The sequence below is a fragment of the Mastigoproctus giganteus genome, chromosome 12, assembly GCF_048544385.1.
Source record: "Mastigoproctus giganteus isolate SK-2022 chromosome 12, ASM4854438v1, whole genome shotgun sequence".
In the NCBI taxonomy this organism is placed as follows: domain Eukaryota; kingdom Metazoa; phylum Arthropoda; class Arachnida; order Uropygi; family Thelyphonidae; genus Mastigoproctus; species Mastigoproctus giganteus.
In genome coordinates, this window is record NC_143586.1 from 172,241,200 (window position 1) to 172,263,131 (window position 21,932).

The 21,932-nt window shown below is 37.0% G+C and overlaps 1 protein-coding gene across 1 annotated transcript in view; it reads right to left on the reverse strand.

Annotated features, from left to right (window-relative positions):
- The window catches only part of LOC150077598 (phospholipid-transporting ATPase ABCA1-like), a gene marked incomplete at its 3' end in the record, with an annotated part of 856,770 nt that overhangs the window by 444,755 nt on the left and 390,083 nt on the right, over positions 1–21,932 (reverse strand). Inside the window, exons 19-20 of the mRNA XM_090386943.1 lie at positions 17,053–17,224; positions 4,883–5,014 (exon numbers count right to left, since the gene is read on the reverse strand). Coding sequence (XP_090243069.1) covers positions 4,883–5,014; positions 17,053–17,224 — 304 coding nt within the window. The remainder of the gene's footprint in view (positions 1–4,882; positions 5,015–17,052; positions 17,225–21,932) is intronic.

A 21,932-nucleotide genomic window follows, 5' to 3' on the forward strand; every position in this document is an offset into this window, starting at 1 on the left:
CCTTTACAGAAGCAAAAACCCTTTCCTTTACCCTTGATGGTAATTATATCTTTAAGTAAATCCCACATCAGTACACTGTGATCACTGCCACCTAGTGGTTCCTTTATCTGCAAATTCTTAATACAAGAATGATCACTGCTGATAACCAGATCAAGAGTATTACCCTCTCTGGTTGCCTCTCGAACATGCTGTTGCAAAAAACAATCATCCAATAAATCCACAAAAGTCTTACTAGTGTGTGAGTGATCAATCCACAAGTTTCAGTCAATATCTGGGAAGTTAAAATCCCCCATTATAAGACATTTTGATTTACTAGCCCACTCTATTTCTCGGTACAATTGTTCATTGTACTCATTCGAGTCATTAGGCCTATAAAACACTCCTACTCTTATTTTTGCTTTCGCAGTGCTTAGGTCACACCAAACTGGCTCAACAGTGCACTGTTCATCTATATCAACTGGATGATGCACTTCTTTTGATTTTATGTTTTTCTTAATTAACAGCATAAGACCTCCTCCCTTTCTATCCTTTCTATTCTTTCTGTATACATTGTACTCCCCAAATTCCAGTTCTGTATTCCTTATATCTGTGTGACACCACGTCTCTGCTATCCCAACAATATCCGCCTTTAATGTCTTGACCAACACTTCAAATTCATCAAATTTATTTTCTATACTTCAAGTTGGTATACATGCAAGTATACATGTACCTATCCTTATTATTAGTTACCCTAACACATCCCATATACCCACCTGTTTCACGATGACTGTTATCAGTCCCTGAAACCCCCAGCACCCCTCGCTCTAGGTCGCTACTTATTCCAACAGAAGTTGTGCAAGAATCACCTTCACCTCTGCCTGCGGCTACTTTTAACCTTTTAGTCTGTGAATCCCCACAAGCTAGCAGTTTTCTGACCCACCTAACACTGCCTCGATAGCATCAGCAAATATTCTTGCACCCTTTCTATTTAAGTGTATCCCATCCCTTTAGAAGCAGTGTCTCCTGTTAACAAGCACAGACCACGCTGAAAAAAATTCTACCCCTTGAGCCTTGCACATTCCCTCCAGGGCCGAATTGATTGACAAGGCTCTTATCATGTATTCCCTCCGATTGTGTCTGGGCAGAATTGCAGACACTTTCAAATTTAACCCTGACTGTCAACTTTTTTCCAACATTGACCTGTACTTGTTAAGTAAATCAGCAGATCTCCTACTGTTAATGTCATTGGTGCCAATGTGTACAACAATATCACCTTTTGTGCCCTTAAAATATGATATATGCTTTACAACAAGATCAACTTTTACCCCTGGCAGACATACCCTGGTCCTGTTCCATCTATCCTTTTTACACAATATATTCCTGGTCTCCCTGACAATAGAGTCACCAACAATAACTAGTTCCTTTGGGACCAGCGCATTCTGCCTTGGAGATTGCAGTTGTGTTGCCTGACGCCCAGGAGTGAGTTCTGGCATTGAGTTGTGCAGCTGAGAGCTTGACGGGCCCCTCATATTAATTTCTTCGAGGGCATCTACCCTACACCTCAAGCTCTCATAGACGCCCAGTAGAACGCGCGCTGAGTTGATGCCTAATTTCTAGACACTCTCTGCACCTGGCACACACAAAGACATCCTCCTTGGCTAGATCATGTTCTGTTCCCGAGAGTTCGGCAAACATTTCACAAGTTGCACATTTTTTTAGGCTGTGATACGTTGGAGAATTGTCCCTCTCGGTTCTCCCCCGAGTCACAGCACTCCTGCCACTTTGTGCCCATTGCTTTGCTGCTCTAGTCTGGGGCATGATATTTTAAATTACAGGAAACCTTTGATTAATGCGGTTTTAATTAGTGCGCAAAATTTTTTTGATACTATCCCCTTAATATATGCGTTATCAAATTTGATTAGTGCGCTGTTTTTTTCTTGCAGTGCTTGGCAACTCACAACGGCGCCTGAAGCAGCAAATACGTGACACGCACTCACCAGGGTCTTCTAACTTAAATAAATGGGAATCGACTCCAAAACGCTTGACAGCAGCACCCCATACCACTCTGAAATTGAAATTTGCTCTGGTAACTCATATTCTTTTATTATTAATATTAAACTTCTTTAATATTACGATATTAAAGAAGCAGTTGAGAACATACACAAATCGTGGGAAGAAATGACGAACAGCTGCATGAGAGCAGTCTGGCAGAATCTTTTGCCTGAATGCGCAAATGATTTTTGCGGTTTCATTAATCCTGTCAACAAAGTTATTGATGAAATTACTACAATTGGAAAAGACCTCGGTTTTGAGGAAGTAGATTCAGAAAATGTTAGAGAATTATTGGAATCTCATTCAAAAGACTTAAGTAACGACGATCTTCTTGAAATTGAGCATCAACATGCATATGAAGAAGAAGACGAAAATGAAGCAGAAGAAAAGCAATTTGCTCCCAAAGAAATTTCATTCAAAAAACTTGAACTATTTAATACACTTTAAAAAGCAAAAGAACTCATACTAGAGATTGATCCAGATGCAGAGAGAAGCATGAACGTTCGTCGAGGGTTAGATAAGCAAATTGATTGTTATCGCAAAATCAAGGAGGAAAGGAAGAAAGCTACCACTGTTCAATTGAAGTTAGATAAATTTTTTTGCAAAAAATAAAATTTAAATCATACTATCTTTTTTTAAATTTATTCCTTAATAATTTAAGAACTATGCAGTGCATTATAGGTACGTATTGAGTAAGAAAAAATATGTTTTTACAATTTCATAATTTTCAAGGATTCATTATAATTATTCCCATTGTTTCTTAAGTTTGATTAGTGCAGTTTTAATATGTGCGGTATATTTCAAGGATTCATTAACCGCACTAATCAAGGGTTTCCTGTAATAAGATCAATAAATTTAATTAATTAATTGTTAATACTAAGCTATCTAATAGAATCCTAAATGCAGTGATGCGTATTACGCTATATAATTATACGTTAGAGCTGCCTAGTTACCACAATTAAAAATTTCCCTACTACTCTACACAAAAACAATGGCTGCAAGATTCAAACGAAATAACGGTTTTAAGTATATTAAGTAGTAATCTACAAAAACTCTTTATCTAAATTAAAAATAAAAATAACCAGCGTAACAATAACTATAAGACTACGTATAAAGTACAATATAAAATAACAATTAGGTAAATAAAAAGGCAAACACTTATCGCTTTTTCGAAGCCTGTAATTCACAGCTGTAATTTTTAAAGAGAGTCAGCGCCCTCTCTTCGCTATTAACTCCAAACTTAAAGGTTAATAGCAAAACCTCAAAGGTTAGGTTAGGAAATAATAGGAAAAGAAAGAAAGATTATATATATATGTATCATAATGTCAATTAATCACTTAACGCTATGATGTCATTTTCTGTTCTGTTCATGCACCAATCAGTACATAGTCCATCATGCCTGCATGTCAATCAATATATCATTCTCAACTTCTACTCCAGACCGATAACACACGTCGCCTGTTTACTAACAGTGCATGTTATTGGTAGCGGCAGTCCATGCATTGCTGCTACTGTTTACCGAGAATGCACGGAGAAATTGCGACGGTAGCAAACCACTTTGTCAGGTAAGTTTCCCATAGTTTTCCCGTGTTCTTTAACTTAGCCAAGCTTTGAAAAGGGAAACATCTATGGCAACTTTCAAAGCAACCTACATTCTGATCAATGCAACACTCAACGTGAGCGATCCATGATTTACTGATGCTTTATCATTTCAGGACTATTCTTAATAGTTCCAGCAGCTTCCAAAATGCACAATGCATTTTGGAAAAATGTGAGACAAACTGCATTTTTCCAAAATGCAGTTTGTCTTGCATGATAGTATGCATAGAATAAACCACAAATTTTGTGAGACCTCACCCGAAATGATTTAAGGATATGAGGTAGGGTGATCGTACAGAGCTGTTCTGACCAAATCATCAATTACTGTACTTGATATTTAAAAAATCATAAACATCACAGAAAAAGTGGGCTGGTGCACTATCATATATAAACCACATCCTCTAGGGATAAATATATAAAATCTAGCCTGTGATATAAAACAAAAAATTGTATTAATTTATAAATTATTAAGTACTCATTGGGTAATTTTTAATAAAGAGAAGCTTATTTAATTATGCTTGTGTATACTGCTTCCAGCTTATTTATATCAAGTGAACATCCATAGTGAAAAGATTAAACTGCACAAGGATGATATAAAGGAGTGTATACAGAGAAGTTGCCACATCCATCATTTTCTGTTTAAAATTTCGTCACAATATTAACTAGTGTTATTGAATCAAAATATTTCAAATTTTTAGAAATCTAATGAGCAAAAAACACTTGGAGGTTGGGAACAGATACATGAATAATTCTTGATTAGTCTGACCAGATTTTAGAATCTATTTATATATTATTAAATATATACAAATAAAACTGAAATAACTGTTTAACCGTACAACAAAATATTATTGTAAAATGCTTAAAATATAAAATGAATTAGAATTTATAAAATTATAATGAAGTATACTCATAAAATCTAAAAACACAGGATAAATAAAATCTAAAAACACTACATTACATAAAGCCAAAAGGAACTTTTGGCTTTATGTAATGTAGCCTTTCAGACAACCACTTTACATCCACTGAGAATGCTGATTTGGTCCAATCAGCAATAGCTAAGCACTATTGGCAGGGTGGGCATGGACTTCCTTCCAGTTTAGTATATATTTTTAGATTTTACTTGTATATTTTTAATAATAAATACATTCTGAATTTTTTTTTTTTTTTTGTCTGATACAAGACGTTTTGCTAAGAGAATATAACAGGACTGAATCTCATTCCTTCAACTATTAAATTTTTCACAAGAACTTACTCATCAAAGAGAACATTATGCTGAGGACAAGTTCCTAAGTTTTGTCTGATGATGTCCATATCATTCCTAATGTCTAATCCATATATTTTTGTAGTGCCAGATGTAGGGGGAAACATACCAGTCAAGATAGAGCTGAAAGAAAAAAAAAAAAAAACCACAGCATTTTTACATAAGAAAACAATATAAAGAAATATATTTACAGCATAACACTGACCTTTTTTATGAATTAGATCAGAATAGCAAGTAAATCATTTTAATTAAAATAAAAGTATTATATAATAAATTTAATGTAATATTTATTTAGCCACATTTACTTATATTTTCCTCATTTACAATTCAATCCCACGTCCCCTCTTTCCAGTTTTCAGAAAAAAATATTTTTTGGCATAGTTTTATCCTAGTGCAAAGAGGTCATCCTGGAATTTTTTTTTTTTTTTTTTTTTTTGTAATTATCTTCAAGTAACAAATAAATCAATTTTGTTTAATTGGTCATTACAGGAATATTTTCATCCTTTTTAAATGATTTTTATCACAGCAGTCTCATTCAGAAAATTAAGTGGGTTAGCTTCCTCCATTGTTCAAGCTTCACAAGCATGTCACGTCATTTGCAGTGTTAGATATACAACTGTTTAAATAATCTTACAAAGAATTGTAATTACAATTGGCTGTATGCAGCCAAAGAGAGGAGATGTGATTTAAGTCGGGTCCACCAGCTTAACTGAAGGGGATTAACATCAGGTATCTGGTAGACAAAATTTTTATTGAAAATTTGCCTAAATGTAATTTCTGCATTTTATAAATCTGATTTCAGTAATTTTATATATTTATTTGCAGTAATTTTATGATATTAATTTCTACAATATTTTTTAAATTTAATCCTTAACTTTTCTAAAGTAATTCTGCTAAGTTAAATTCTTTCTGGTAAGTTTGGTAGCTTAATTTTAAATTCACTAGTGGATAAAGTTTTGGTAACAGTTTAATTTCTGTAATACAGGTCGGCCATCACTAATCCGGCCACCGGTAATCCGGTTCCACCGCTAATTCAGACATAATTTCCCGGGTCGGCGCACTGACCTGCCGCTACTGTTTTGGTAGCGGTGGTTGCAGCATCAGCTGTTGGCGTGAACTCATAAATGCTGGCAAGCCATTCCTACTTTTTTTCTGCATTTATTATTATAACTCACATTTAGCCCCAGCCATGGTTCCAATGCATAAAGGAAGTGCCTCTTGTGGTGTAAAGCACAAACACCGTACATTGTCCATAACAGATAAAGTTGAACTTCTGAAAAACTAGACAGTAGTGTGTCTGTGACAAGTTTAACTCTGTTTTGTTGTTCTCTCAGTTCCTCTTATTTTAATAATTTTCTTTTAGCCATTCCTTTTTAGATTTTTTTTTTACAACACAATTGTACAAACTTGTGGAAAAACACAACACAATATGATCTCAAGAAATAAAGTAACCTAATGGGCCACGTCAGCCACATATATGCAACACAAAAAAAGAAGACTTTTTTTTTTTTTTTTTTAATATTTTAAGCGAAAAAATGACAACACTGACATTACAATATTTATTTTAGAATTACTAATCAAATTATTTGCTAAATATTTTTGCCCCTGGGGAATTTTTTTCTTAAACTAGCTTGGCAGTCAACTGGTTAGCTGGTGGGTAAACTGTACGTGCTAAAATAACCACTGGTGATCTGGCACCCTCATAGGTCCCAACGCTGCCGGATTAGTGACGGTCAACCTGCACGTTGTTAATTTAAATTCTGAAATTTTTACTTAAATTACAATTTTACCTAAATAATGGTTGTTAGAAGATCCACTTTCAATACAATACAATAAATACACTTTCAATACAATACAATACATCCACTTTCAATACATCACAATCTAGACAGAAATGCTGGTGGACATTTCTTTCATTGCTCTGGATATAAGGAGTGTACTGATCTCAAACTACAACTTGATGCATTACAAGAAGAATTTGCACATCACTGAAGAAATGAGTGTTTGCCTATAAACAAATGTAACTAGGAGTGTATGTCAGGGAATTAAGTATCTTGTTCTCCGTCAAGTGATACACCCTGGATTTGGATCCCATAACAGAACAGAACAGGCAAGGGCATACTGATGCGGTTGAAGGAGATTTGGTTTTATTGGGAGATTCTATCGTATAAGAGAAATGGGTAACAAATTTTTTTGTAATAAACACAGGTGGAACAGAACCACGGTGTGTTTGCCAAGAGCAACAACTGATAATAATCAGATTTTAAGTAAAGAGAGCATTATTATTCAAGTAAGGACTAACAATATTAACCAAAAATGACCTGACAATTTGTTGAATAAATATAGGACTAAGCTAAAAAAAATGCTGCAATGTCAGAATGCGTATGTGTCTGCAATACTGCCCAGACATGACAGGAAGGATTATAAGCTGAAAGCCTTGTGTATTAACTCAAGATTTTATGAATTCGGTAGGACTCAAGGGTAAAAATTTTTTTTATCAGCATGGCCCACACTTCTAGGTAGAAAGAGTTTATTTTGTAGTAGTAGTACTAGTAGAGGCATGTGATGCAAGAAAGCAAGCATATGAGCTAATGTAGCAGTAGCCAAAAAAAAAATAATAATAATTTCACACATCAATTCCCTCTAAATATTTGTCCAGTTCCTCCTTGAATTTATTTAAGCTATCAACTTACACGACAACAGATGGAAGTTTGTTCCAGCATTCAACTACCCACTGGCTAAAGGCAAATTTCAGGACATCTATTCTATAACTGTCTTTCCTCAATTTGAATTTATGCCCCTCAGGTTCGCAATCTGAGCAAGCAGAAGAATCGCATAAAAATTGAGGCTGCTCAAACCATTCAAGAACTTATACACCTCAATCAGATCACCTTGCAGGTGCCTAGTCTCCAGAAGCTGCAATTTGCAGACCTTAAGCCTTTCTTGGTAAGAGGATCCCTTCATTCCCCTCACCAGTCTTGTTGCCCTTCTCTGTCACTCAAGCAACTCTACATCCTTCCTAAAATGAGACCTCCAGACCTGAACAGAGTACTTGAGGTGTGGTCTGAACATTTCGTTATACAAAGGGATAATCACCTCCTTTTCCTTACTAGCAAAATTTCTATATATCATTGATAATACCCCATGACCTGCTCTTGCAGCCTGTCTGCACTGCTCAGATAACTTCATATCTAACTGCACAATTACCCCAAGGTCTTTTCATTTTCTACCACTTTAAGTGTAGTACCACACAATTTGTACATTTCTCTGGGGTTACTTCTACCCATATACAATACTTTGCATTTGTCAATGTTAAACTTCAGTTGTCACTTCACAGGCCATCTGCCCAACTTTTCTAGATCCTTTAGCAGTAGCAAGACTGCCATTACTGTCATTAACAACCCTGCCAACCTTTGCATCATCTGCAAACTTCGACATTGAGCCTTATATACCTTCATCAATATCACTGATAAATACACAAAACAACAGTGGGCCCAACATCGAACCATGGGGGACTCAACTAATAACATTAGTCCATGAAGAGTAGGGTCCACTGATTGCCACTTTGTCGTCTCCAACTAATTCACCCTTTTATCCATTGTAGCAATTTGGCTTTTTTTCTGTAATGCTTCAATTTGTACAGTAGTCTTCCATGTGCAAGAGTATCAAAAGCTTTACTGAACTCCAAGAATATGATACTTGGATCAAATTTATTTTTTGTGTCCAGTTCGTTTGTCACATCATAGTATCCAATCAAGTTAGTCAGACATGACTTTCCCTTATCAAACCCATGCTGTGTCTGAATTATTACTGCAGCCTTGTCTAGATGATCCTGCAATGCTTTTTTAACCAGAGACTCCATTATTTTCGCCGGAACAGAAGTTAAATTAATAGGTCTGTAATTACTCGTGTCACACTTTGATCCCCCTTTGTGAATTGGGGATAAAATTGCACATCTCTCCAGTCTGTGGGGGACCTCCTTTGAACTCAAGGATGCTCTTATAATTATGGCTATGGGTTTGCTTACTTCCTTTGTCATTTCCTTTAATATAACTGAATCAAACTCATCCACCCCAGGTTCCTTTCTTATGTTTAATTTCAACAATTTCTCCTCCACTTTGCCTTCAGTTATTAAAAAATCATTAAGCTCCCTGTTAGAATTTAATAAGCTTCTGTCCTCCACTTCCCTAAAGAAGTCCTCATGTGTGAATGTAGATGTAAAATACTCAGTCAGTTTGTCAGCTATCTGAGCAGGATCATCAACAGTCGAACCATTGATTCATCTAGACAAGGCTTCAGTTATAGCTCGGACACAGCATGGTTTTGTTAAGGGAAAGTCTTGCCTGACCCATTTTATTGGATACTATGATGTGGTCACAAAGGAACTGGATACAGGAAATAACTTTGATATCATATATTTGGATCTTAGAAAGGCTTTTGATACTGTTGCACATGGAAGACTGCTGAACAAATTGGAGCAGTGCGGCATTGCAGGCAAATTGTTGCGATGGATAAAGGGATGGCTGAATGGGAGAAGACAGAGTGTTAATCAATGGACACTGCTCATCATGGACTAATGTTATTAGTGGAGTCCCTCAGGGTTCAGTGTTGGGTCCATTGTTGTTTTCTGTATTTATAAATGATACTGATGATGGTATATCAAGCTTAATGTTCAAGTTTGCAGTTGATACGAAGGTTGAGATGGTTGTTAAGGACACTAATGACAGTATGTTGCTGCAACAGGATCTAGAAAAGTTGAGCAGATGGGCTGAGAGGTGGCAAATGAAGTTTAACATTAACAAATGTAAAGTACTACATATGGGAAGCAGTAACCCCAAAGTGACGTATCAACTCTGTGGTATATCACTGACAGTGGTAGAGAACGAAAAGGACCTGGGGGTAATTGTGCAGGCAGATATGAAGTTTTCTGTGCAGTGCAGGCAGTCTGCAAGAGTAGCTCAGTGTCTTGACAATGATATACAGGAATTTTTCTAGCAGAGATAAGGAGGTGATTATCTCCTTGTATAAGGCAATGATCAGTCCACACCTTGAGTACTGTATAGAGGTCTAGAGGCCTCATTTTAAGAAGGATGTAGAGCTGTTGGAACGAGCATATAGAGCACAAAGGGTTGCTCTTACGAAGAAAGCCTTAAATTTTGAAAATCAGTGTCTGGAGACTAGGCATCTGCAAGGTGATCTGATTGAGGTGTATAAAGCCTTGAATGGTTTGAGCATGCTCAATGCTGATGGGATTCTTCCTCTTGCTCAGAATAATCACCTGAGAGGGCATAAATTCAAATTGAGGAAAGATAGATGTAGGAGAGATGTGTGGAAGTTTACCTTTAGCCAGCAGGTAGTTGGTTGGTGGAACAGACTTCAATCCTTTGTTGTGGAAGTTGATAGCCTAAATAAATTTAAGGCTGAGCTGGACAAGTATTTGGAACGAACGAAGGGGTGAAATGGGAGCGGTTTTTTTTTTTTTTTTTTGGCTGATGCTGCATAAGCTTGCTTTTTTGCATCATATGCCTCTACTAATGCTAATCCCCTTAGAAGGAAGGAATCGCCTTCCTTCTAGAGTTTATATAAGTAAAGAAGTCCTTGCTGTTTTTCTTATCTTCCTTTGCCAAAGATTTCTTGTAATCTGCCTTCGCTTGTTTAACCTCCTTTGTGACTTGATTACAAACTAGCTTATATCTACCATAGGCTTTGTGTCGTCTGATAATTGATATGCATCCCATGCATTTTAATTCTCTCTGCCATGAGTCACATTGTTTCATGTGACACCCATTTAAGCCTAAACCTTGAACAGTATTTCTTAATCGGTATGAAAATTTAATTACTTCCCTGAATGCTTCCCATTTAGAATTTGCTGGGTAGTATCATCAGTTGGTCCCACAGTATAGAATTTAAAAACTGTCTGAGACCACCGTAGTCATCTTTACAAAAGGAAAATCCCTTCCTTTTCCATTGATAGTAGTTACATCTTTAAGTAAATCCCACATCAGTACACTGCGATCACTGCCATCTACTGGTTCCTTTATCTGCAAATTCTTAATGCACAATAATCACTGCTGAAAACCAGATCAAGAGTATTACTCCCTCTGGTTGCTTCTCTAATGTGTTGTTGTAGAAAACTGTCATCCATTAAATCCACAAAATCTTTCTAGTGTGTGAGTGACCAACCCACAAATTCCAGTCAATATCTGGGAAGTTAAAATTCACCATTATTAGACCATCTGATTTACTGGCCCACTCTTGTTCTCTGTACAACTGTTCATTGCACTCATCAGTCAATAGGCCTATAACGCACTACTACTCTTATTTTTGCTTTCCCAGTGCTTACGTCATACTAAAATATTAATTAAACTAAGGTGGTGCAGGGGTTTTGCCAGTATCACTGAAGATATTGTAAGTGTTCAGGAAAAATACTAATTGGGGGGGGGGGAGTAATATTGGCATGCATTTATCTGATGATATGGGTCAAAGTAATGCTTACACACATCTCTGATGGCAAGATTTTCTGAGAGTGGCAATGTTTTCAAATGAGTGGGAAGATAAAGCTAGGGGAAACAAACCTAAATAACTTCAAAGGGTGTGTCACAGAGCAAAATATAGAAGAATAATTAGTCTTAATTGTGTCTATGGTAATATCTAGAATGTTGTCAACAAAATGGGTGAAGTGGAACTCCTGGTTAGGACAATTAATGGTGACATCACTGGGCTAACAGAAATGTGGTGCCACTGGAAATTGGGTATGATGAATTCTGTTTGGTATGTATAATAATATTTAAGAAAGATAGAAATTGCCACTGGAAATTGGGTATGATGAATTCTGTTTGGTATGTATAATAATATTTAAGAAAGATAGAAGGGGTAGTGGGGTCCTGCTTATTAAGAGCAGCCTGAGCATGAAAAGAGCTTTCACTTAGTTACTTCTGCCCATACAGAATCTGTATGATGTGAGTTAATTGGAAGTAAAGGTATAAGGGAGGGAAGAATCTATTCACCAGAAGATTGTGAAGAGTATGACAACTCTAGAAGGAGATGGAATGGGCAAATAAGTGTTAATATCTTATTATGGGTGACTTCAATTTGCTTCTAACTGATTGAAATAAGTGTGAGGGAAACCTGCCATGGGAACAAAATTTTTAAATAAACTAAATGATCACACAGTGGTTAATTGGAAGATTAAGAAAGGTAATAGTAGTAGTAATAGTGGCAAACAATGCAAGAAAGCAAGCTTATATAGTATCAGCCAAAAAAAAAAAAAAAACACCTACGCATTTCACCTATTCATACCATCCAAGAATTTGTTCAGTTCTTCCTTGACTTTATTCAAACCATCCACTTCCACAACAAAAGGGAAGCCTGTTCCAACAATGAACCACCTGCTGGCTGAAGGCAAATCATATGCCACAGCTAATGCTAATGAAAACTTCTGTACATCTAATCTGCAACCATCCTTTCAAAATGTTGCCTTCCTTCCATCCCATCCCATCCTACCTCGATGTTTCAGTAGTTAAAGGTAAAGCCATAGGTTTTAATTTCAGAAAAAGGAGCTATGGCAGTTCAAGGCACTACATAGAATCTATTAATTGGGTGGACTGCAGAGGGATGGCAAATACATTAAAATCATGGAAAAAATTTAAAGCAAAAATCAAGGAATACCATTAAAGCAAAAATCACGGAAACCATGAACACATGATTTACACTTAATATACCCTTAGGAAAATATAGCCAGGAAGCTAGAATGGATGAATACAGAGATAGATGGCCAGTCTAACAGAGCAGAAAAAATGACAGGCAGTAAAGTTACAGAGCTATGAAAAGTACTGAAGCTTACAACAGCTACAAGTTTAGCACCACGGATAAGGTTAGGCAGGCCAAGGCTGAGTATGAAAAATCATTGGCTAAGAGAGCAAAGAACAGGGACAAGGAGTTTTTCATGTATATGAATACAAAGAGGAAAAAAGGAAATCAGATCAATCAGACCTTTATATACTAGATGTAGGGAGTCTCATATAAACCAGCTGATGTTGTTGATGAATTGAACAAATACTTTGCACCGTTTTTTACTGACAAAATGACCCTTTATGCTAAGGAGAGGCTGAGCCATATGAAATTATTGATTTCAAAATTAGAGATGACTGTTCATTAGATAAAGTTAAGCCTAAAGTCAAGTAAGGCTCCTGGAGTTGATGGCAGTAATTTTGAGGGAGGCAGCCAGAGAGCACATTGAACAATTGCAGTTAATTATGAAGGCATCATTGGACTTGGGATGGTTTGGTTTTTTTTTTTTTTTTTTTTTTTTAAGAGCATTAGCAACTAAGGCCATATTGCTCCGGGATATGTGGTGGTCATTCCCTGACCTTTTCGCATCCTCCGTATTTGGTGGTGACGGGCTTGAACCCCGGTCTAATCAAGAAGCGTGTGCTACGCACTGCTGCTCCTTCCCACCTGGCTGCAGAGGCACCGGTTGGACTTGGGAGAGATTCCTTTAGATTCAACATGTACCAATGTATCAGCAATATATAAAGACAGTTCTAAGATCTTAGAGACAAAAGTGCATTCCAGGGACAATTTGATAGAAATAGCATTTTGAAGGATATGCAACATGGTTTGTTAAGAGAAAATCATGTTTAACTAACCTAGTAAGCTATTTTTAATTATTATTATTATTTCAGAACAGCCTAAGCCTTACAGATGAGGAATATAACAATAATAGTATAGATCTATTTATAGTCAATAAATTACTGGGATATAATACAGCATATACAACAGAATATCATATATTACAAGCAATTTGCATTTAGGCAAAGATGGGATAACAGAGATTTGTGTATTTCTAACAAAAATTATACTTTATTGTTTTATCATAATTTATAGTTTACTCTGATTGATTAGCATATTATATTATTATTATTATCCATTTTTTTGATAATTTATTGAATTATTTAAAGTTAATATTAGTAAATTAATAAGAGGAGTTTACCTCAATATGGTACGTGGAACACTTCCGTATGATACCCTCCAGAAATTAAAACGAAAAAAACGAAAAAATCGACAACTATTTACTACTATTATTATCAACGTAGAACATATTGAGTATTACAGCTCTGATTCATACTATCAAATTAAAGTTAATATATATTTATTTATTTAATTATTTAAAGTTAATATATATATTTTTATTTATTTATCTAATCATTTATTATTCTCATTTTTTAGTTTCTTGATTGTAGAATCTTTGTAATTCTTTTTTGATACTGATATCGTCAGCTAAAATATCAATTTTGGATTCATTGAGAAATCATGCAGTTATATTGAAATAGTTGAATTTTAGATTATCAGTTCTGAATGGCTCTGGTGCCAGCAGATTGTGTCTTCTCAAAGCACTTGAAGGGCAGCTAAAACTGATTAGACAGAGCAGCTCGGGGGCATCCAGCTTTCCAGCCATGAGATGCATCAGGAATTTGCAGTCTGCCACAGCCCTTCTTTGGGAGAGTGTACCATCCTGAAGTGAGTGCACCATTCATTATAAGATTTTGTGTCCATTTCCAACCTAGATTTGTACACTAAAAATCTAACTTATGGATTTCTGAATATGTTCCAGTTGTTTTATGAGTATTTTGGTGTGAGAATTCCAGATCTGTGAGCATATTCAAGTATCAGGTTAATGATCAATATACATGCTGTTTTTATGAGTAGTATGTTGGAAAAGTCAAAGCAGATTCTCTTAAGTAGTCCAAGAGATTTGGAGGCCTTTGTTGTAGTCTTATTGCTATGTGTATTGAAGTTTCCCTTGGCAGAGAACTATACACCCAAATCTGAAACCTCTTGTCCTCTCTTTATCTCATGATTATTGGTTTTGTAGGGATAACTGATTTTGTTTTTTATGATAGTCTGCACTAGAGATGATGCAGCATTTGTCTAAGTTCAGTGTTAGGCCATTATTTCTAATCCACAGGGTGATAGTGGCTAATGCTTCTTCCAGTATTTCACAGTCTTGTGTTGATTTAATGGTTTTTGTATATTTTGAGGTCATCTGCATATGAGAGCATTTTGATGTCTACATGTTGCATACAATCTTGTACGTCCTTAATGTATATTTCAAATAATAGGAGTACCAAGAGGAGAACCCTGTGGGACTCCCTTTGGGATAGGAAAAGTGGAGGAGTAGCTTCCATCAAAAAGAACTCTGCTTTTCCTGTTGTAAAGATGTTTATATCCCTATGTTATTTAATTTGAAGCAGAGCAAATTGTGTGGTACCGAATAAACAAGTTGAAAAGCTAAGTCTATACTTAAGGAAGGAAAGTACAGTAAATTTTGTTTCATTTGTAGGTTTAATGTGTTCATCCAAATGAACACATTAAACACATGAACACATTTGTGGAGCAATCAGGAACGGGACACAATATTGTCAAAGGGAATGTCTTTGTGTGTGCGCAATGTAAGGAGTATGAGGAAATCAGGTGCCAACTCAGCATTGTTATGGGCTTATATCAGAGCTTGAAGGACAGGGTGGATGCCTTCGAAGGATTTAAATTGAGGGGGTCCATCAAGCTCTCAGCTGCCCACATCGATGCCAGAGCTTGCTTTTGAACATCATGCAACACAGCAGCAACCCCCCCCCCCACCCAAGGCAGAATGCACTGGTCCCAAAGGAACTAGTTGTTGCAAGTGACTCTATTGTCAGGGAAATGGGGACCATATTGTGCAAAAAGGATATATGGAACAGGACCAGGATATGTCTGCCAGGGGCAAAGTTAATGATGTTTTTTTTTTTTTTTTGATTTGGTAGTTGTTGGCGCATCGGCTTCTGTGGCCATATTGCACCTTCCAAGGTTTTTGCAGTACTTTGATCCAAGCCCGAGGCGGGAATCGAACCCGCGACCTTTGGGTTGCTGGGCAGGTACTTTACCCACTCGGCTAGCCCGGTCGGCCAATGATGTTGTAGAGCAGATATCATCTTTCAAGGGCACAAAGGGTGATATTGTTGTACACGTTGGCACTAAATGATATTAAGAGTAGGAGACTGGCAGAATTACTAAACAAGTACAGGTCACTGTTGAAAAAAAGCCGTGAATTACGGTTGAATTTGAAAGTGTCTGCAGTTCTGCCGAGACACGATAAGAGGGAATATATGATGAGAGTCTTGTCGATCAATTTGGCCCCGGAGAGATTGTGCAAGGCTCAAGGGGTAGAATTTTTCTCAGCCTGGTCTTGTTGTTAACCAGAGAGACTGCTTCTACAGGGATGGGATACACTTAATTAGAAAGGGTGCAAGAATATTTGCTGATGCTTTCGAGGCGGAGTTAGGTGGGTCGGAAAACTGCTAGCATGGGGGAGGGATACATGGACTAATAGATTAACAGTAACCCTGGCAGAGGCAAAAGTGATTCTTGCACTGCTTCTATTGAAATGTAATTGAGCAGCAGCCTGGAAAGTAAGGCAATGCTTTTTTGCTGCGAGGTGATCTGATTGAGTAAAGCCTTGAATGGTTTGAGCATACTCAATGCTGAAGGGATTCTTCCTCTTGCTCAGAATCATCACCTGAGAGGGCATAAATTCAAATCGAAGAAAGACGTGTGGAAGTTTGCTTTTAGCCAGAGGGGTGGTTGATTGCTGAAACAAACCTCCATTTGTTGTTGTAGAAGTTGATAGCTTAAATAGATTCAAGGCAAAACTTGACAAACATTTGGAGCAACTGGATGGGTGAAATAAGGGTTTTTTTTTTTTTTTTTTGGCTGATGCTATATAAACTTGCTTTCTTGCATCATGTGTTTTTGCTAATGCTAATGCTAAATTTTATAATTGTGATTTTAATTATTTATTCTAGTATATGGTTTTCCGTTTTTAACTATTTTAATTATTCTGACACAATGTCTTCTCATACACAGTATCGTTGGGTTAGTTTGATGTGTTTTAGGGTCAATTGGGGCTCTCAGCTCCATTGTGCATCGAATCGGTCATGTCTGTATGAGTGAAAGAATTCATTAAAATTATTTTATCCATTTATCTTATTCGTTTACATTTGGAGAGCATTGACTGGAAGCATTCTACCCAAAAGATTGAGGTAATCTCTTATTCTTTTAAATAAATATATAATATATAAATACTAGTAATCTTTGCAGCTAATCTTTAAGTATAAACTGCTTACATCGTTGTAGTTTTTCCAGCACCATTATGACCTAAAAAGGAAGTTATTTGTCCCTCATAAAAATTTAGGGAAAGATCATCAACAGCCAATTTTTTGTTGTCATATCTTTTAGAGAGATGATGGATAGAGACTCCTAACGGAAGATCACTAGGTTCGGCTTCAAAATCTCGAGCTTCATTAAAACAAAAAAAAAAAAAAAAAAAAAAGAAAATTAGAATTCTTCATCAGACTTTGAACTAGTTCATAAAAAAATAAAAATAAATAATATAAAAAATAATAAAAGACTCTGTAGACTACTATTTAACAGTACAATATCAACTACATATAACAATGGTTCAATATTCACATTTCGCACATTAAGCTTTGTAGAAACTAACATTCTTCTCTTAAATGGATAAAAAAAAAAAAAAAAAAAAAAAAAGTGGTGATAAGGTGCAACCCTGACTCACTCCATAAACCATTTTTCATAAATCTTTATGTACTTTTGACATATTTCTACAATTTTGTTTGTACATTTTTTTGCCATATTTTATTCCTCTTAAAAACTTTCCACTTATTCCTCTTAAAAGATCTTTTTTTGTCATATTTTTCTAAAATCGGAAAGTTCACATCTTCAGGTACTTCAACCTAAGCGCTTTTTCAAAATTAACAAATCCTAAACAAACTCTGTTATTCCCCATTTTTTGTTTTTCCTTTCCCATTTGGATTAAAATAATGTTTTAATCCAAATGGCAGAGGAGCCTTTATTCTTTTTTCTCATGGTTATATTTGACAACAATTCTAAGCCTTTTCTATAAGATACTTGCATACAATTTTACCTGGTTGCAATTTTTTCTTTTTTTATATGGGTATAATTAATGCCTTATTCTTTCTAATCTTCTGCAAAGATAAAAAGGTTGGAAAACTGCTAACTTGGCTACACATTAACTAGAGCTGCAGGCAGAGGCATAAATGATTTTTGCAGTGCTATCTATTGGAACATGCAGCAGCCTGGAAAGTAAGGGGTTGGGAATTTCAGGTCTTGCTGTGAGTCATCATGGAACAAGTAAATACACAGCCTGTGTTAATAGAACTAAGAGTAAGAACACATGCATTATAAATAAATTTGAATTACTGATTACATCGTCAAATGCAGTTTAGGGATATCAGACATGGTGTCACTCAACACAGCAATGCTGAATTTGAATATGGGGAGTAAAATGTACTGTATATAGAAAGGAAAGAAAGGACAGGAAGGGTAGGGGTTATACACTTAGTAAAGAAGCATATTTAATAAAAGGCAGTGCATTCAGTTTACATGGGTGATCAGTGCAATGTTGAGTCTGGTGATACATAAGCACTGGAAAAACAAAAATGAATTAGGTGTGTGCTATAGACCTGACTATGATGAGTATACAAAACAACTATACAGAGAAATAGAGTGGGCCAGTAAATCAGAATGTCTTATAATGGGGGATTTTAAATTTCAAGAAACTGACTGGAATTTGTGGTTGGTCACTTGCACACTAGCAAGAATTTTGTAGACTTATTGGATGACTGTTTTCTACAGCAGTAGCAGAATATTAGAGAGGCAACAAGAGGAAGCAATACTCTTGATCTGGTTATCAGCAGCGATTCTTCAAGCATTATGAAAATGATCCACTGGGTGGCAGTGATCACAGTGTATTAATGTGGAATTTAATTAAAGACATAACTACTGGCAAGAGTAAAGGGAAGGGCTTTTGTTTTGTAAGGGTGGTATTACAATTGTCACAGACAATTTTTTAAATTCTATGCACTGCGACTAACTGATGCACCTTTGCGGTGATTTGATTGAAGCGATTTTTTTTTTTTTTTTATGAAAACCCCAAACACGAGAGGGTATTAGAACCTTTAGTACTTAGTATATCCTTATATATTCTTCACCGTTATTCTTTCATCCAGAGAATATTCTTGTTTGTTCAGAGGATCTCCGTATATCCTGTCTACTTTTTTTTTATGGAAACCCCAAACACAAGAGGTATTATTATTATTATTATTATTATTAATAGCCATATGGTGCAAGGAAGCCTGAGGCTTATGCTGCACCAGGAAAAAAAAGTTCCCGAGTTACCCTGAGAGAGAGAGAGAGAGAGAGAGAGAGAGAGAGAGAGAGTCAAAAGTAGAAGGGAATCACCAAGAAAGAGAAGAATGATGATATCCAGGTAGGGACCCTGGGTGTGCTAAGCCCATACTCACCAGATGTGAGCCCCCAGGTTGATAAATCAGTTCCTGAGAATTAGCATTAACATTAGCATTAGTAGAGGCATTTGATGCAAGAAAGCAAGCTTATGCAGCATCAGCCAAAAAAAAAAAAAAAAACAACCAACTTCCACTTCACCCCTCTGTTCGTTCAAAATACCTGTCCAGCTGAGCCTTAAACTTATTTAGGCTATCAACCTCCACTACAAGGGATGGAAGTCTGTTCCACCAACCAACCACCCGCTGGCTAAAGGCAAATTTCCGCACGTCTATCCTACATCTGTCTTTCCTCAATTTGAATTTATGCCCTCTCAGGTGATTATTCTGAGCTAGAGGAAGAATCGCATCAGCATTGAGCATGCTCAAACCATTCAAGGCTTTATACACCTCTATCAGATCACCTCGCTGGTGCCTAGTCTCCAGACACTGTAATTTGCAAAACTTAAGCCTTTCTTCGTAAGAGCACCCCTTTGTTCCATTCACTAATCTTGTTGCCCTTCTCTGTACTCGTTCCAGCAGCTCTACATCCTTCTTGAAATGAGGCCTCCAGACCTGTATACAGTACTCTAGGTGTGGCCTGACCATTGCCTTATACAAGGGAATAATCACCTCCTTATCCCTGCTAGAAATATTCCTATATATCATTGACAATACACCATGAGCTACTCTTGCAGCCCGTCTGCACTGCTCAGAGAACTTCATATCTGCCTGCACAACCACCCCCAGGTCCCTTTCATTCTCTACCACTGTCAGTGTAGTACCACAGAGTTGATACGTTGCTCTGGGGTTGCTGTTTCCCATGTGTAGTACTTTACATTTGTCAATGTTATACTTCATTTGCCACCTCTCAGCCCATCTGCTCAACCTTCACAGATCCTGTTGCAGCAGCATAGTGTCAGTAGTGTCCTTGACAACGCTGCCTACCTTTGTATCGTCTGCAAACTTCGACATTAAGCTTGATATACCATCATCAATATCATTTATGAATACAGAAAACAATAATGGACCCAACACTGAGCCCTGAGGGACTCCACTAATAACATTAGTCCACGACGAGCAGTGTCCATTGATTACCACTCTCTGTCTTCTCCCCCTCAGCCACCCCTTTATCCACAGCAGCAATTTGCCTCCAATGTCACACTGCTCCAATTTGTGCAGCAGTCTTCCATGTGCAACTTTTGATTGATTTGATTTGGTAGTTGTTGGCGCATCGGCTTCTGTGGCCATATTGCACCTCCCAAGGTTTTTGCAGTACTTTGATCCAAGCCCGAGGCGGGAATCGAACCCGCGACCTTTGGGTTGCAGGGTAGGTACTTTACCCACTCGGCTAGCCCGGTCGGCCCATGTGCAACAGTATCAAAAGCCTTTCTAAGGTCCAAGTATATAATATCAAAGTTATTCCATGCAGCCAGTTCCTTTGTGACTGTATCATAGTATCCAATCAAATTGGTCAGGCAAGACTTCCCCTTAACAAAACCATGCTGTGTCTGAGCTATAACTGAAGTCTTGTCTAAATGATCCTGCGGTGCTTCTTTCACTAGTGCCTCCATTAATTTTCCTGGAACAGAAGTTAAACTCACAGGTCTATAATTACTTGTGTCAGCCTTTGATCCTGCTTTGTGAATTGGGGTCACATTTGCACATCTCCAGTCTGTGGGTACCTCCCCTGAGTCCAAGGAAGCTCTTATAATTATGGCTAAGGGTTTGCTTACTTCCTCTGCTGCCTCCTTTAATATAACTGGATAGATCCCATCCACCCCGGGTGCCTTTCTTGTGTTTATCTTCAACAATTTCTCCTCCACTTTACTCTCAGTTATTACAAGATTCTCTAGCTTACTGCTAGAGTTGAATACACCTCTGGCTTTCCCCTCGCTAAATAACTCCTCATGTGTGAATGTCGATGCAAAATATTCATTTAGTTTGTTAGCTACCTGAGCAGGATCATCAACAGTTGACCCATCGATATCAAGTGGACCAATCTGATTCATCCCCTTCCTTCTAGAGTTTACAGAAGTAAAGAACTCTTTGCTGTTTTTCTTTGCATCCCTTGCCAAAGATTTCTCGTAATCTGCCTTCGCCTGCCTAACCTTCTTTGTAACTTGGTTACAGATCAACTTGTATCTATCATAGGCTTCTGTGTCATGTGTTAATTTGTATGTATCCCATGCATGTTTCTTCTCTGCCATATGCCTCATCAGTTCATCTGACATCCATTTAGGCCTAAACCTTGAACAATATTTCTTAGTTGGTATGTAAAGCCTAGTAGCTTCCAAGATAAGTTCTTTGAATGCTTCCCATTTTGCATTTGCTGTTGGTAACATCATCAGTTGGTCCCACTGTATAGAATTTAAATACTGTCTCAGTCCGTCGTAGTCGCCATTACGAAAGCAATAACCCTTCCCTTTATCCCTAGTGGTAGTTACCTCTTTGAGTAAATCCCACTTCAGCACACTGTGATCACTGCCACCTAGTGGTTCATTTATCTGCAGATTCTTAATGCATGAAGAATCACTGCTGATAATCAAATCAAGAGTATTCCTCCCTCTAGTTGCCTCCCGAACATGCTGATGTAGAAAACAATCATCCAATAAATCCACAAAAGCCCTGCTAGTATGTGAGTGACCAGCCCCCAAATTCCAGTCAATATCTGGGAAATTAAA